The sequence below is a fragment of the Amia ocellicauda genome, chromosome 5 (genome assembly GCF_036373705.1).
Source record: "Amia ocellicauda isolate fAmiCal2 chromosome 5, fAmiCal2.hap1, whole genome shotgun sequence".
NCBI lineage: Eukaryota > Metazoa > Chordata > Actinopteri > Amiiformes > Amiidae > Amia > Amia ocellicauda.
The window spans coordinates 22,395,835-22,413,648 of record NC_089854.1 but is presented as its reverse complement, the minus strand read 5'-3'; the positions used below and the strand labels follow the sequence as shown (position 1 = coordinate 22,413,648).

General features: G+C 44.9%; 1 protein-coding gene and 1 long non-coding RNA gene across 3 annotated transcripts in view; one reads left to right on the top strand and one right to left on the bottom strand.

The window, feature by feature from the left end:
* Positions 1-786: 786 nt before the first annotated feature.
* LOC136749797 (uncharacterized) lies at positions 787-2,817 on the bottom strand. Of its 2 annotated transcripts, none has more exons than XR_010816791.1 (2): positions 2,720-2,817; positions 787-1,473 (listed from the first exon to the last, which is right to left on the bottom strand). It is a non-coding gene; the product is annotated as an uncharacterized LOC136749797 (long non-coding RNA). The 2 variants fall into 2 exon arrangements; XR_010816792.1 differs by having other exon boundaries at positions 787-1,458; positions 2,720-2,779.
* The window catches only part of usp43a (ubiquitin specific peptidase 43a), a 120,827-nt gene continuing 105,674 nt past the window's right edge, over positions 2,662-17,814 (top strand). Inside the window, exons 1-2 of the mRNA XM_066704343.1 lie at positions 2,662-3,608; positions 16,349-16,495. Coding sequence (XP_066560440.1) covers positions 3,012-3,608; positions 16,349-16,495 — 744 coding nt within the window. The 5' untranslated portion in view covers positions 2,662-3,011. The remainder of the gene's footprint in view (positions 3,609-16,348; positions 16,496-17,814) is intronic.

Sequence of the window (17,814 nt, the reverse complement as noted above, 5' to 3'; positions counted from 1 at the left end):
CCAAGTCACATGATACTGACTCATCTGTAAGTAGGTGGGCATTGCAGCAGAAACTGGATATATTTGTTAATTTGTTTTTATTAAAAAGTGAATAAGCAAACAGGAAATGTCACACTTTTTTATGAGCCTTTATTTGATGTATGTATTGTAGTGCAACAGGACTCAATTTGGCACCGTTGTGTAAATAATGCCTGATTCAAATGTCAGTGTATTTCCCGGTGAGCACAGAGCCATGCAGTCAAACTACAACTGAACTTGTAAAGTAAAGACTTGCGGAGAAAAAGAACCCCTGTCTTGCTTGACTTCTCTGTAGCAGCCCTTAGCATCGACTGAAGTGTCATCTGGATTGTCCCCCAGAGGGCAGGAGTGAGGTGTTTTGGGGGGGTGATTGCTGGCTGTTCATTCTGAGTTCATTCTTTTTTTCGGTTCCTCAGAAACAAGCTCAATAATTGCCCACAAACTCTGCCAGTGCACAGTTGCATTAAGTCAGCAAAACATCAGACTTACAAAATAGGGCATTTGAGTGTCCCAGCCTGCCCTGAGTGCTGAGCAGAGCTGGGGCTACTTCAGTGCCCTACTTGCTCTGAGTTGTGAAGAGGAGCAGTGGGGGGGGCGGGGGCCAAGTCAGGTACACTTGAGTTTCTGCCTTTGGAGGACAGTTATTAGGGGGTCTCTGATGCGTTTCTCAGAATGATCTGTCCACACCTCAGTCCAAGAATGGTTTGTGATGCATACACCAGCCCTTACACATTACACTGAAAATAGATAACACACAAGACATGCAAACATATTTAAAGGCATATAATAAAATGTACTCTTCACGTGTTGTTCTTAGAACTGTCCCAAACTAGTTTTGTTAAAAAATACACCGATCAGCCATAACATTATGACCACTGACAGGAGAAGTGAATAACACTGATAATCTTGTTATCATGGCACCTGTCAGTGGGTGGGATATATTAGGCAGCAAGTGAACATTTTGTCCTCTAAGTTGATGTGTTAGAAGCATGAACAATTGGCAAGGACGAGCTACTGTAGCTCAAATTGCTGAAAAAGTGAATGCTGGTTCTGATAGAAAGGTGTCAGAACACACAGTGCATCGCAGTTTGTTGCGTATGGGGCTTCGTAGCCGCAGACCAGTCAGGGTGCCCATGCTGACCCCTGTCCACTGCCGAAAGCACCTACAATGGGCACGTGAGCATCAGAACTGGACCACGGAGCAATGGAAGAAGGTGGCCTGGTCTGATGAATCACGAGTTCAAGATGTTGACTTGGCCTCCAAATTCCCCAGATCTCAATCCAATCGAGCATCTGTGGGACAAACAAGATCCATGGAGGCCCCACCTCGCAACTTACAGGGCTTAAAGGATCTGCTGCTGACGTCTTGGTGCCAAATACCACAGCACACCTTCAGAGGTCTAGTGGAGTCCACGCCTCGACGGGTCAGGGCTGTTTTGGCTGCAAAAGGGGGACCTACACAATATTAGGCAGGCGGTCATAATGTTATGGCTGATCAGTGTATATAATGCTCAAAAACATATGAGATCATTTATCCACATGCACATGACTAAACTAGAAAACAACTGAAAAAACAACATGGAAAAATCTGACCTGGCTCTATTAAGAACTGCATTATATGTTATTTTTGACATTATTGGGGTCTAACAGAGATATTTCAAACATAACATCAGTACACCTGTTTTACACCAGTAAAAAACATCAGGGTGTAAACAACACAAAGAAAAATGTGTTACTCAATACAGGTTTAATAAAAACACACAGAGAAGTGTAACTCCAAGAAAACCTCAGTTATACAGCACATATTTGACTACATTGTCTTTATACTGAAATTAATTTACCTATTGAATGCCATCAAATCTTCACGTTTAAAGCAGCCGCGGTACAAATCTCCCATTTATTAAGTGGTTTCACTTTTAAATTACCTCTTAAATTGCAGTTGTGTTAGTAATACTATCAATAATATATACACATCACTTAATATACTATTCTAGCAAATAACAACATCAACAAAACAAACAGACGAACCCTGCCGTCACAAGAGTTAAGAGCTTTTTCCTGTTGGGCGGATGCCAGTCGGCACATCGGCACTGGAGGTGTCGTGCGTTTCTCTCCCTCACCACAAGGGGGCTTCAAGCACTTCTCTGCGAAAATCCAAACTAATTTACACCTTAATTGAGAGCACTTCATTAGGATATATATCGAACAGGAAGACATCAAACAAAAACTCAAAAACACAGTTTAATGTTGCGATCTTCAAATGTGATTGATATGTTTAAGATAAATTGCCAAATAAACACATTTCGGGTAAATATATTGGAACCGGAATAAAGAATGCTGAACTAGGATGTATTGTGACCGATTACATACATGTTGCGTATCTTTCAGTGTCAAAACTGCGATCGTGCTCGGATCACATAACGCGTCAATGGATTCGTGCTGGTCGTCCTGCAAAGCCCGCCGCTCTTGCACGCTGTGTCCGCGGCACTAGCGCCAGCTTTCCCGGTGTGGAGCAGCGTGTGTGCGGCCAGAGCCAATAACACGCAGCGGCACCTTTTCAAACTAAACCAGGCTAATAAGATTCAGAGTGGGAGGGCGGATCTGCTCTCCATCCACCAAACAGAAACACAGCCGCCCCTGGAGGAGAGAGAGAGCGCAGGAGCGACACAGAGACAGAAATATGGAGTTTCAGACAACTCACCTTTCCAGTCTTTCCAGGTGTCAGTCGTAGAGAAGAATAGGAGCGATGCGCGGAGGATCTGGCAGGCATCCTCGGCATGTCTGAGGCACGTTATCACACATGCACATCTGGCTCCTCTGCTGTGCCTTGGCACCCCACCGGTGCCACCGCCGTCTGCGCCCCCGCTGCCGCTGCGTCGCCTGAGGAGGAACTGCGCGCCTCCGGGGCCGGCAGGTGAGGCGCTGCGGCTTGTGCGGCTTGTGCGGCTTCTGGGTTTTCGGTTCTGTATGCATTGATCTCTCCCAACACAAGCATGGATCACCACAGGGAGAGCACAAGCAAGAAGCCGGCCAAGAATAAAACGTCCAAGCGCAAGGAGAAGAAACACAAACCCGGGAGGCTGTTCAGGAGGAAATCGCTCAAGTCGGTGGGGCATTTCATGAACCGGATTCTGAAAACTCTGGGCACTTTGGCGCACTTCGGCGACCCCGACGCGCCCGACCTGGAGGACGACGACGGGGGGTTTCGGGACGGGACCCCCTGCACGCTCAGTGCCAACTCAGGAAACCTGCAGGACGAGGTCCAGGCCGGCGGGGACAACCCGGGGAAGAAGAGCTCGACCCTGTCCTCCCACGGGTCCACCAAGGAGCGCCTGTCGTGGGGCTTCGGGGACAAGACGCCGGGCGTCCTGGGCTTGAAGAACCACGGCAACACCTGCTTCATGAACGCGGTGGTCCAGTGCCTGAGCAACACGGACCTGCTGGCCGAGTACCTGGGGCTGGAGCAGTACAAGCCCGACGTCAACGGGCTGCTGAGGAGCGAGGAGCCGGCCGTCACCGAGGTGCTGGCCTCGGTGGTGCGGGCGCTGTGGACGCTGGAGTACACGCCGCAGCTGTCCGTGGAGTTCAAGGTAGGTCACCGGAGTGTGGCCCGCTGTGTGGCCCGCTGTGTGTTTGAGGGATGTGGTCACTGGACTGATCTGAGCCAGCTGGACCCCCGGCCAGCAAACTTCAATTCACTAGAATACATTCAACATGGAGCACAACTCGGGGTGTGTGCATCTTCACGAAGGGGCCGGTGCAGGGCCAGGCGCCGGGGCTGTGGGTGTTTCTGCTGTGTTCAGGATTTTGTGCCAGAGCTTGATTAATTCGTGCCGCAACAGGTTTCACTCTTTTTTCTCGCTGTAATGAGATGAACAGGGATATGCAGATTTTTTAAATATATATATACTTTTATTTCCCCATGGCTTGTAGCGTAGTGACGCTTCCGTGAATCCGCACAGGTGATCCGGGCGGAGGAGGAGCTTTTACTGCCGGCATTATTGAACTGACGCCTAGAGGCCGGATCAATGCGGGAAGTATTGTAGTTTCCCACGGAGAGTGCATCCTTTTTTAGATCGGGATTTTACCCGGACAGGTGCACCGATCGTGTCTGGGGTCTTGGTGCCGCTCAGGGACCCGCAGATCGTACTCCTGCGTGGGTTTTACTAGCGGGTAACACTGGCTTAACTCAGTGTTTGCAGTAATAAACGAGACCAGCCTGCTTTGGATTGCTGCCTAATGGGAGCTTAATCCCAAAGCGCCTGGAAACCGTTCAGTTTTCCAGCGTGGGTTTATAGGCACATCATCATTACATTACTACGGCACAAGGTAATGTTCAGTGTTGAGGCAGATCTGATCAAGGGAGGTGATGGTATCTAAATTCCCAGGCCACAGCGACTTTTGAAATCCCTGCCATATCTGATACCCTTGTAATCTTGTGCATATGTTGAACATTGTATGTGAGTGGGTGTTAAACCAGGTACGTCACCTTGGATTGCCTCTGCTAAATCATCATCATCATCATATTCATTTTGCCCCCCATATATTAAGCAATCATATGAATATGGCAAATGTTCAAAATCTATTGAAAGGAACATGGGAGCACAGTCAAGAAGTTTTAAATCTGTTTAATCTCATGAGCTCTGAGGTTAATGGTTGGGAGGCTTCATGTTTTCGTCAGACTGCATTCCTGCATACAGGCAGGTGGAAGGACTGGAATGTGGGTTAGGAAGACTTTCTGGTTTCATAGTAGTATCATTATTCCCTATGTATCCTCAAGCCGTGAAGGTATATTTAGCCTGACGGATTTATATCAGAGTCATTTGCAAGTAAGTGTTGATGTGTTAATGTGTGACACGCCTGGCTCTTGTAAGAAATGACAGTACTTAAGGGCAGACCGGAGGAAGGTGGAATACACACAGTTACTCTACACTGCTTGTGTGTATCGTCCCAGGTGCTCACCCCCTCAGTCTCGAGTTCATCTGATAGAAATCATCTCTCTGCGTTCAGATTGCTTGATTCCTGTTTCCCATTGCTAGACAATCATATGCATGTCATAAATATAAATACATTTCTACCCATGCAGTGTTGATGGTAGTTGAGCTGCACGGCAGAACTACAAAGTGAGTGATCCTATCCTGCCCCTTCATTGTGTGGACTGCTCTCTGTGGGAATCGGCCCTGGAGGCTCTTGCAGGGAAGAAGGCGAAGCGAAGCATAATAGTGTAGTGAGTATAATTTAGTGGCCCCTGTTGGTACCCAGCTACCCCCATGCCTCCTCTTGCTGACTGCCGTGGAGAAGTTCCGCTTAACAGGGAGTATTAATCGATAGGTCCCGAGACTTGCTGGAAAACGTATGGCATGTGTCTCCTTCTGTCTGAGATAAGGGCTGCCCAAAGCCCCAGTGAATGATAGTTTCTAGCTGTGTATTAAAACATAACCGTCCCTGCTTCCTCAAACTATCAGAGGAGATGGGTTTTGTCCTGATTTGCCAGAAAGGTACTGGATTTCCAGGAATATTTGGTGGAGTTGTTTTCCGCAGCTGCCTGTGATAATACAATTACAGCCTTATATAATGGATACAGTTAAATAAAATAACACCATCTCATCAAGCTGGGTGGATGAAATTAGTCGGGGGGGGGGGGGGGGGGGGGACTGGTTACAGATATACAGGGCGGCACAGGATTGACAAGTGGGGAACGCTTGTGTACAAAGGGAAGGTTGTCAGTAAATATTAAATGTTGCATATGAAAGGTGAAATGGCTCTGTTTGAGGGCCCAGATGATGACCAAAGTGTCAGGGCTGTGTTCACACTGCCCCTTTGTTGCGGTCTGTGATGCTATATCAGGGTGTTACTGCCCAGTTTGCACCGTTCTCCTCTAATAGTTATCAGGGTTCACACTGCTAAAGACAACAGTGTGGAAATGTACCCTGACAGCCATGTAGATGCATCAAACCAATTACGGTTTCTAAATGACTGGGGGGGAACAAAACAAACACACAAAAAACCCCTTCTCTACAGCCAGCATCTGGGAATTGATGCGTTCGTTTGGGACAACAATGGGAATATGCCACGCGTCTCATTTTCAGATTGCTTTGCCACATAAGTAGACGAGTAATTATGCTTTGATTTAGAGCACAGCAAACAATCCTGAGGTTTAGTGTGTGTGTGTGTTAATGTAGCCCAGCACTTGACACTGTAAAAATAGCCTGTCAGAAACCCTCTCAGGATCTATACTGCGTTCCGCAAATAATGAGACAATGGTGACACTTACATTCTCCGATGGTGATAACTCGGTGAAACTAAGAGGAAATCGTCTGGGATTTAGCCGGGTTATGTCTTTATCAAGAACGGTACATTGCATTGAAAGAAAGCATAAGAATTTCAGTTGGGAAGGAGGATTTTTCACCAAATGACTGTCTTTGGATCAAAGTGGCTGCAAATAGTAATAGCTCAGAGGATTTTTGTCGATGAAACTGAAGACTATAATGCCATTTTAATAGACCTCAATAAATGGCTGCTATTTTATGTCAGTTATTGAAAATAACAGGTTTTTAAGAATCTGATATTGCTGCTTCCTATTTGTGTCGATTGTGTACAATTAAAAATGGTTAATCACAGTACACTCGATGATTGCAAATAGCTCTGCTTTGTGCACTGCGTTTGTGTCCAAACACAACAAGGCGTTGGTGCTGTGGATTGGTAGGTACAGTATGTGTAGATAAAGCATCCTTAGCAATTCCTTATTTTTAGAGTGTGGAAGGAAAACAGTAATTAGCCGCAGTCTGTGTCAGCAAAGGTCTCAATAGACGGGCGCGTCACATTGTTTTAATCATAGGTGGCCAGTGATATAGGCAGCTGCGGAAAAACACAAACTATTTTGTTTGGGCGGTGCAGGGATATGGTGTCCACTGATATTTCATCTGTCCTTTGAAGTGTCTTCAGACAGAGGTGATGTTTGTACTGCTTGCACGTTAAAGAAGCTCCCTGACATAATCTACAGTGACCTTGCTGTTTAAGATGCTCACCCATCTCCAGCGGTGGGCCCACCCCTGACACATCCCACCCGCCCCCTTCCACGACATCCCGCGTTTAAGAGACGCCTGGTTTCACGCTCCGAATGTCGCACTCGAAAGCTGCTTGATATTCTGGCAATGTTGTCGTTGCCTCTCAGCTCAGCGCATGCTAATCAGACCTGGAAATGCATTGGCGTGCGCTGATATGGCGTCTGAAGACTGGGAGGTCACTGGGCTTTGGTGTGTTTTTTTTTTTTTTGACTGTGCTTGTGTTTTCAACCCACAAGCGCTGATCTGCACTTCACAGCACACAATCCTGAGCAATGAGCCTCCTGTTCTCCGGGGAATCGCAGCCAAATTCAAACCAAAGAAAAACAGACAAGCGAAAATCAGAAACTGGCAGGATGGGTTATTTGAGTGTAATTCAGCATGCCGGTGTAAATCTGTAGTGTTACACTCTGTTGTCGTATGTGTGCATGATGAGGTGAGGGTTGTATTTCTGTGACTGCGGTTTAAACCAAGAACTTGCATTTTAATAAAGAACTCTCCACATGATCCTGACAATGTGAAGCATATAATTACTCGCCACTTTCTTAAACACATAATTCCTAATCATTCATCCAAATAATATCCCCGCAATGAGGCGTTGGCACACCCTGGGTTTTGAGAAACTCCCATACGTCTAAGGCACGGTTCGTTTAACTAAAATCAAATGCGACTTAATCGATTGAATTTCTCATTAATGACTGCACTCTGAATTGGAGAGCAGCGTGGTATTAAATTCCGAAGCTTGTTCAGTTGTCTACTGTTGCTACAGAGTGTGTGTGTTTGTGTGTTAAGTCTGTTTGTGAGTCGGGCCCCTTCCCTCTACCTAACCCCTGTGGGCTTTTTCATTCAAATCCATACTTGGGGGGCAAAGCAAAGTCACCTTTGAACCCTCTCGTTCTCTCGCGCACAATAGCAGACTTCACGGCAGATATCAAGGTGCAAAGTCCCTTGGAAAGTCAGAACTTTGTGGTGACATCTCCGAGGGGTTGATTCATGTGTTACAAGAGAGGTAACGGCAGTAGCACGAGTGCACTTTGAACCCCAGTCAGCAGAAACCTCTGTCTAAGGGAGCTAGCGTCTCTTTGGGCCATTCCTGTACCATACTTGTGTTTTTATCCCCCTCACACACACACACACAAACACTTGTAGAGTGAGATTTAAGCATTTTGCTTCTGATCAGCTGGTGAGTAAAAACCTAGACAGCTCAGAGAGTTCTCAGCCGGTCTTTCCCCTGCAATCATCCTCTTAACACCGCTGGTAAAATTCAAACGGGGAACCAAAAAAATAATTCCGCTCACTTGTGGAGACTGTTATGGTTGCGCTGGATGACTTTCTTGTGTTCCCCCGAATGACGAATGAAGCAGCCGGGAGACCGGGGAACAAAGAGAGGCTCTGTAAGTTTCTGCTTCGTTTGTTTGTTTTGAAGCAGCGAGGTCTGAAGGCACAAAGGACCGCACAGAAATCATACTCCTCGAGAAGAATGGCATTCTCCTCCGAGTGATCATATCAGCTTTTTCAGTCATACCCTCGGCGGTTGGGAAGGCCTTTGTGCTGCTCATTTCAGCATCCAGAGCACCCCGCGGAGTAAAACCATTTCTCTTGCAGCCGACTGTAAAGGAGCTGACAGTAATTCTACTTACAGAACCTGTGGGTGTGAGAGAAATCCTTTCAGTCGCCGCGTGGGCCCGAATGTGTGCCCGACCGCGCATGAAACAAAGCCGATGCCGTTTCATTTGTGTCTTTCCTGTTGACCGTACACTCCAAAATAAATATCCTAGCCTCTTCCTTAAGCTTTCATCCTTAATAGGCGTATAGTGTTTTGAAAGCGCTATCCAGGTTATTCCGAGGGAGAGAATGTAGTTTAATATTCAGGTTTTCTGTGAAGGCACTTCTTCTAGCTGGTTACACCTGGTGGTACAATTGGACACCCGGGCTGTTTCCACTTAAAAGACCATATAGACAAACGGCAGAATTTTGTACATCAGTGATTTATCCTAAGCTTCTCCCTGTTGAATTGTAGACTCTAGGGTGACTGAAGCTACATTCAGTTTTCCTGTCCAGGTGACGAATCCCTCGGTCTGTGTGATGTATTCCTCTACGTACAAAAAGCAGAGTGTGAAAAAATGTAATTCGTCTTGCAACCACCAGAGACTTGACCTTGACTTGTTGAATGTAGCTTCAGTCGCCATGGAGTTGCCCTTTGCTTGACCTTAATTGAAGGCAGTTTTATGTCAATATCTTAATGTTTAACGAGCGTGTCATTAAAGTGGGTTTCCGACAGAGAGAGCGCGCAACTAGATCTGACAAAACATTGTCTACAAGCGTGGCTGTGCTGACAGATTGTCGACGGTGGAAACTTGCAGAGGATTGCCGAGTGCCAGATATGGTAATGGGAATGAATACTTCGAATGAATAGGTCATATATCTGTGTCCGATGGTAACAAATCAGCCGCGGTGACATAAGGTGAAATTATCACTTGCCCCGTTGGGCAGGTAATCTGACAGACAGAACCTGGCACCTGTGTCGGGCAGTCGGGCAGTCCCTTATGTTGAACCATGCAATTTATGATACTTTGTGTGTGTCAGCAGCAACGGAGGCAGGTCCTATTTGGCTTATTCCCCCTTTCTCTTGCCTTATTCACCTGTCAATGTAATGCTAGTTTTCCCAAAAGCTCTTAAAAATCATTGATTGCTGACATCAATGTCCTTTGAGTCTTTGAGCTCTTAAGATACATTGCAGGATAATAAAGTATTTTTAGTATGAATGGTAAGATTTATAAATATCAATAACTATGACGACTGTTTCCCAGAAAATAAACCGCTCAGGGTGATTTATTATTGTAGTATTTAATTGTATATTTTAGGCACTATTTATAATACTAAGGGAGGGAAGGGAGCTGAAATCAATGGCCCTGCTGCAGAGAGAGACAAGTTTTATATTTTTGTCCATGGGTTGTGCACACACAAGTGACAGAAAAGTGCAGACCAAGGTGCAGCTTTGCCATGGAGACACCACGGCCCAGACAACACGGACGAGCGCAAACAAGGATTAGAGGCTAAAGCAAATACTGTGCTTTCTCCCAGGAACTTTCTGCCCGGGTCAGCAAAGGACAGAGATTTAGCAACTACCTATATTATTATACCTCACTATATTGTATGTGACTAGATTTGTATGGAACGATATCTGATTGGAGTAATTATGGTGGATTATCCAAACATTATCCGTGGCACACTGTTGCAGCATGTATCATTTCATCATCTTATCTTAAAATATACCCCCTTTATAATATGTAGTTCAAATGTTAGGGCTGTCCCACAGCTTCAGACGGTATAGTTTCCAGCAGTGCTCCGCAGGGGCTGGCCACGGTGGACAGAATTGACATGATCTGTCTCAGCCAGTGTGATTTCCACACAGGCAGCCCGGGACGAGTCAAAACAGAGTAAACAATACCCGGGGCAGAGTTAACAATTACCCCGCTGAGATGATTGCTCTAAATGAGCGAAATCATCTCTGATTACTGTAATTTTGTTTTGATAGATGCAAATAAACCAACGTGTAATTATGTTGTTTCAGGGAAGGAGATCGCTCTCTCGTCATTAAGAATCTTTCTGGAAAGTTTTTTTTTTTTTTTAACTGAAAGTTAAAATGAAAATGCCTTGTATCCTACCATCAATACATTTAGGCAAACATAACATTTCCCAGCACTTCTCACAGAGCTGTTGGAAACGCCTAGGTTTGTGACGTAGTGCAAGATTGTGTTGGTCCTCACTGTACAATGGCTTCAACTCTGCCCATACGCCAGTCTTCAAAATATCATGATACTCAGCCACAAAATCCAAGCTCTGCACAGCACATTACTTCAGTGACAATCCATGACCGGTGGACTGAGGCTTGACCGTTTGGTAATAGTGTTTCTGTCCAGTTTCAGACTCTTCTGCGGCACTGTGTGGGTACCATCTCATCTTACTGTTGAACAACCGCGAATGACACTTTTGAGAGCTGCAGCATGTCAGACTGCTATAGACTCCACAATCGCCTGGAGTGTTTTTCATGTTGGTAAATAAGCGGCAGAGAGTTTCAAAACAGATGCTGAGAAAATTAGCATCAGTTCTACATCCAAAACGCACTATTGGGGTTTTTCTTGTTCTTTCTCTCTCTCCCTTTCGCTTTAAGAGAAACTGTACTTTGAAAAAATCCTCATTGTCATTTTTTTGTTGTTGTTGCTAGGGCTGTTACAAAACATATCCTAACACATACAGTATGTTACCAAAAGAAGGAGGCGTGTTGGTCATGTATTGATTGCGCTGAGGTGGATTTTCTCACCCAACAAATGATCAGAAACATGGTTAACAAAAGGACCATATCCATTAAACCTTTTGTGTGAAACTATTAATATTTGGATCCTAATGACTTGTTGTGTACAGTTAGGTCCATAAATATTTGGACAGTGACACAATGGACATCATTTTGGCTCTGTACGCCACCACAATTGAAAGGAAACAATCAAGATGTGTTTCAAGTGTAGACTTTCATCTTTGATTTGAGGGTAGTTACATCCAAATTGGTGAATGGTGTAGGAATTACACCCATTTTTATATGTGGTCCCTCCAATTTTAGGGGCTCAAAAGTATTTGGACAAACTAACAATCATTAATTCAATTGTGAATTTCAATACTTGATGGTAAATCCTTTGCAGTCAATGACTGCCTGAAGTCTGGAACCCATAGACATCAGCAGATGCTGGGTTTCTTCCCTGGTGATGCTCTGCCAGGCCTGCACTGCAGCTGTCTTTAGTTCCTGCTTGTTCTTGGGGTGTGTTGCCTTCAGTTTTGCCTTCAGCAAGTGAAATGCTGCTCAATTGGATTCATGTCAGGTGATTGACTTGGCCATTGCAGAACATTTGACTTCTTCACCTTAAAAAAAGGCTTGGGTTACTTTTGCAGTATGCTTCTGGTCATTGTCCATCTGTACTGTGAAGCACTGTCCAATGAGTTTTTAAGTATTTTGCTGAATCGGAGCAGATAATATAGGCCTAAACTCTTCAGAATTCATCATCAATAAATACAAGGGAACCAGTTCCCTTGGCAGCCATACATGCCCATGCCATCACATGCTTCACAGATGAGGTGGTATGCTTCGGATCATGAGCAGTTCCTTCCCTTCTCCATACTCTTCTCTTCCCATCATTCTGGTACAAGTTGATCTTTGTCTCATCTGTTATAAGATGTTGTTCCAGAACTATACAGGGTTCTTTAGATGTTTTTTGGCAAACTCTAATCTGGTCTTCCTGTTTCCTGTTTACATCTTGTGGTAAACCCTCTGTATTTACTCTGGTGAAGTCTTCTCTTGATTGTTGACTTTGACACAGATACCTCCTGGAGGGTGTTCTTGATCTGGCCAACTGTTGTGGAGTTTCTCTTCACCAGGGAAAGAATTCTTCTGTCATCCACCACAGTTGTTTTCCTTGGTCCTCCGGGCCTTTTGGTGTTCCTGAGCTCACCAGTGCGTTCTTTCTTTTTAAGAATGTACCAAATAGTTGATTTGGCCACCTCATGTTTTTGCTATCTCTCTGATTGGTTTGTTTTGATTGCTAAGGCAAAACTGAAGGCACAACACCCCAAGAGCAAGCAGGAACTAAAGACAGCTGCAGTGCAGGCCTGGCAGAGCATCACCAGGGAAGAAACCCAGCATCTGGTGATGTCTATGGGTTCCAGACTTCAGGCAGTCATTTACTGCAAAGGATTTGCCACCAAGTATTGAAACTCACAATTTAATTCATGATTATGTTAGTTTGTCCAAATACTTTTGAGCCCCTAAAACTGGGGGGACCACATATAAAAATGGGTGTAATTCCTACACCGTTCACCCAATTTGGATGTAACTACCCTCAAATTAAAGGTGAAAGTCTACACTTAAAGCACATCTTGATTGCTTTCTTTCAAATCTATTGTGGTGGTGTCCATTGTATTATGGTATACTTAGCATCAGTGATTTTATTTATTAATGTCTCTCTTTCTATTTGTGTGAAGTCAGCTCAGAGAGGAGCCAGCGTTTGAAGCATGATTTGCTTCCCACCCTGTAATGACAGTTTTTGAATGATGGGCAGAATGGTTCAAATATAGCCTCTTGTAATCAGTGGAGGGGTTTGGATGGCTTAAATCAGGATGGGTTTGGTCCTACAGAGCCTGTGTCTCATTTAGAGGAATCTATCCACTTCCTGTCTCTCCACGGTCCATCCTTCACTTCTGTCCCCAAGCTTTTCCTGTCCCTCTGTGCTCCAGCTGTGCATCTCTGCACAGTTCTACCTGGAATGCACTTGTGTCATGGAATCACAGACTTGCACAAACCCTGTCCTCAGAGATGTCCGTTATCAAGGCCTTCACAGTTCCTCTAAAGCATTTTTCTTATTCAGACAACAATTCAATGTCTGCTTCTATGTAAAGCTTGAATAGTCCGCTCCCCCAGCTGAACCTTTATTGTGCTCTGTATGAATACACTTAATGCACTTAATGCCTTTCTATTGGGTACGAAGTTATATCTGTAGCGTTGCGATCTCACTCCTCAATTAAACAGTTATGCCAAGTCACACTTTCCTTTTCTAAAGAAAAACCCAGATGAATTGAGAATAACCTTCCTCCTACCTGTAGGGCCAGCAGCCTCCTCGCCTCACACTGGCCTCGGCATGGTTTCGTAGCTGACAAAGGGCTGTCCTTGGTGGTAAGTGATTAGCAATCGAAGGCCTCCCACACCCCTTGCGTTGTAATTAAGGTCATTAATTAACAGTGTCACAGTGGGGGGTCTCGCTGGCTTTTGTTTTGATGTTGACAGCTCGATGAATGCCGTTTTAATGAGCAAAGGAAAAACATGCAGCTTCTCCCATTCACTGGCAATGCGAAACAGGGACGAAACTCCGTTTGAAGGTGAAAAATGGAAGGGCTTTTCCCCACGAAGTGAGTGATGAGAAGAAATATTGAGCCCAGCTCCCCCGCATTGCTGATGGATGTGCCGTGGAAGTTAATTTCTTGTAGGTCAGTTTTGAGAGCAATATAGAAATCTCTGCCGTGTCAAAATCCTCAGGAGTTAATTATGAGAGGGCCCGCTTTCCCGAGCAGCAGGTTTACACAGGGGGGATACCGAAGGTCAACAAAACAATCGCTTTGCCAAAGAGTCACAATGAGGGTTTCCGGTACAGTATATCAGAAGTGGCACGAAGGGTCACTTTCACTACGGCTGTTATTTGGTTTTTCGCAACCACCATAGTGGACATACAGACGTCAGTGCCTTGTGTCCATCACTACCAGAGATCATAGCAGTAACTCTGGACGTCACCTCCTTTCCCCGGCTCTCATCTGAATTTATTTCACAGCTTCAGAGCCAGCAGGCGATTACAAGGTTGCGTTTATGACCTGTTTATTGAAGAAATCCCTCACAACACATGCTGTAAAACCGGCCTTCTAAAACAGCTGCTCTTGTGATTTAACAAAGTTTGAAAGTAGACTAGTGTTGTAATTTGAATAGATTTTTTTTAATCTAAATTATAAGGGCGTCATCTGTTCCTGTATGGCTTCACAACCAATAGTGTAGAAGTCTGTAAAGTTATGCTTGTGCAATTTTTAGGGCTGTTGGAAGTCCGTCTATTCTGATTTATTTCCCTTCCTGACTTTATCTGAACGACGCACACCAATTGAACTAGGTTCCACTGTTAAATCGCACAATGATGTTCTACTCTCTGTAAAGTCTCCTGATTGCTTTTAATTAGCAAGAAATCTGTGTTTCACTCCCAGCAGGTGCCTTTCATGTTTTTTTTCTTGAGATATTCAGCACAGGTGTGCATTGCAAACATGTAGGCATCACAGTACTGTGTAATATCAAGAAACTAATACATAAAACTGAGCACCGACTTGTTCCCATTCACAGTTACAATGCCCAATCTATTCCCCACGGGACTGAAGGTGAGGCGTGTGCGGTGACAATACCTAATCAGTAAAGAGCCCGACATTTCTTTTTGAATGGAAAACATGCAAATATAAGTAGGAGAAACTAATTGTGTGATTTAAGAATGGAAATGTGATCAGTTGATATGTGTTGCTAAAAAAAAAAAAAAAAAGACTTATGGGAACAGCTGGACTCCTGCCAGCCTCTGTGATTTTATTTTCTATTGTAATCGCACAGCACTGCTAGGCTCAAGAGTAATTACACTTGAGAAGTAAAGTAAAGTTGCCGAATGTCATGCTGTACACACACCTCTGCGCTGAGTAGGAGGGCACAGAACGCATGTGTGATTTTGCCTCAGGCTGAGATGTTTTCAGCATCTTCTCGGGTCTGTATCCTAGTTCACATTGTGCTGGGCTCGGGCTCGGGGACAGGGGATTTCGCATCTCCTGCTTCAGTTTACATTGCAGGTCTGCAGTAAAACGTCATATCATGCGGTGCTCAGGAACATCACAGTGTTGGAAGTGTATACCCTCCACAATACTGAGAATGTGTGTTCCTTCAGGGACTGAAGAATATAATTGATCATAATTGATGTTGTCTGGGTTAAAGACAGCCCGCTCTGTAGACAAACCTCTTGAAAGAGAGGAATCGGCAAAGACAGGGATACGTGTGGAATTCCAATAAAATAAACCCAACGGCAAATTCATGTTTTAGTGAAAATACGTTTCTTTCATGTTTCCAAAATCAGCAAACAAAGCTTTGGACAAATGTTTGCACTCCAGGGCTGTGAACCTTTGACCTTGTCAAGATCACAGACTTGTACACTAGGATCTACTTAGGTTTACGTGTGTGATTATTTTTGTTGAATGCCGTTTTATAATTCTTTCAAATCCAGAGCAGCCGGGGATTGCTCAGTCTAAACTATTGTTTAATTTGTATTGTGAGGTTACTCTGTGGTGATGCAGTTTGTTTAGGGGATGTTGCAACTCTTCCCAAGGATCTTCAGCAGACCTAAAACGTCTGTGTTTTTATTTCTTGTCTAAACAAAGATTTGATGTTTATACTGGTTCTTTTATCCATGCGTGAACCAGAATAATAATATATTATGATTTGACAAGATTTCAAATCCTGTTTTGTTAAGAGTAGGCTGGTGCATCAATGATTTAAAGTTAAATGTGTGGCATAGTGCCATTTCAAGAACATTGTCTAAGAAGGGGCCTCGCTAGGTCAATAAAACCTCAGAGTACATTACTCTCACAGTGAGCAAACTCTTTCTCCTTCTGCAATACATAAATGTCTTTTAACACTGTTGCTTTGTTTCTCTCCCCAGAATATCGTCTCAAAGTACGGCTCCCAGTTCAGAGGCAACTCGCAGCACGATGCTCTCGAATTCCTACTCTGGCTTCTGGATCGGGTCCACGAGGATGTCAACTCCTCCCCCAACAACAACAACAACAAGACCAAAGCTCCCGGGAAGGTAAGGGACTGTCTCCCGGCTCCCCCTCCCCCCCGCCTGGACACAGTGACTGAGTGCCGGCCATGGGTGAATGAAACGTAAGCAGATTAGAGCCATGTGTTCATTTGATAGCCTAGCCTCTTTCAGCACCGTCAGACAGCAGAGACAGTCTAATTGTATTGTCCATAGCCCCCAGATGGAGAAAAAATACTATTGTTTCTATCCACTGTGGAACAGACTCTTATTTTTCACAGACGCAAATCCCCTCTCATTCATTTCTCTTCCTTGAAAAACAAAATAATAAAAAAAACAACCGGGCCAAGCTCTCTCCCACAATGGCTTTAGCACAGAGAAACCTCCATCCTGCCAGTGTGCAGGTATGTGTGCCGTCAGGATTGTCCGAGGGTTATAGGTCGCCATAGTTGTGTGGCAGCAGAGACAGAACTGAAGCCAAAGGGCAGAAGCTTTGTGCTGACAGACTGGGTGTGCGGGAGGCGTGTTGACTGCTGCCCGCTGCTGCCCGGCCAACTGTGTCTGTTCTTGGCCACTGAGCCGCTCTGTCTTGGCAGCGAGAGGCACAGCGCCGTCTCCCACACTCTCCAGTCTCGTAAATCTCGGGGATTAGAGCTCTCTTGGGCCAGGGAGACGGCGAGCCGCTGATACGATATGATGACTGGTGATCACGGAGCAGATATATATATATTTTTAATGGTTTGGATTAAAGAGAGGAGAGAACATGAGAAGCAGCAGAAGTATTCCCAGGTCGGGGCTGCTGCAGGAGACTGGAATCCTTTAGTGGCGTTTCATAAACACACAGACATGAAATGCTTTTTAGTCATTATTAATGGCGGGGGAGATGTTTTACAATAACTATCAAGTGGCTTGAAAATCGATCCTGGAGTGGAACAAATCTTCCTCGGGTTCACAGGCAAGAATTTATGAGCGAAGAACAAGAGAGCATGAAAAACTGTACATTTGTGGTACCAGTATAGGAAGTATGCACTTTGCAGTGGAATTAGAAGTGTGTGTGTGTGTGTGTGTGTGTGTGTGTGTATTTTAAAGTCACAGTTTGTTCTTCTCAGCCAAGCTTTAAAGCCGTGATCACAGCGCACAATGCGACGCTTCTCTTCCCATGTGTTGTGGAAGGCTGTAATGTTGTGAACACAGCAAGCCACCTTGAAAAAGTCCTGTTAGATCTGGAATAAGCTGGTAGAAATCGGAATGAATACCAGCCATACCTTCGCTTGACATCTCTCTCCTTTCTGTTGGCTGGGTGGGGTGCTTTTAATGTATCGCTTGAAATCCCGGCCTATTGACTGAACAGAATTAACGAGGAGCAG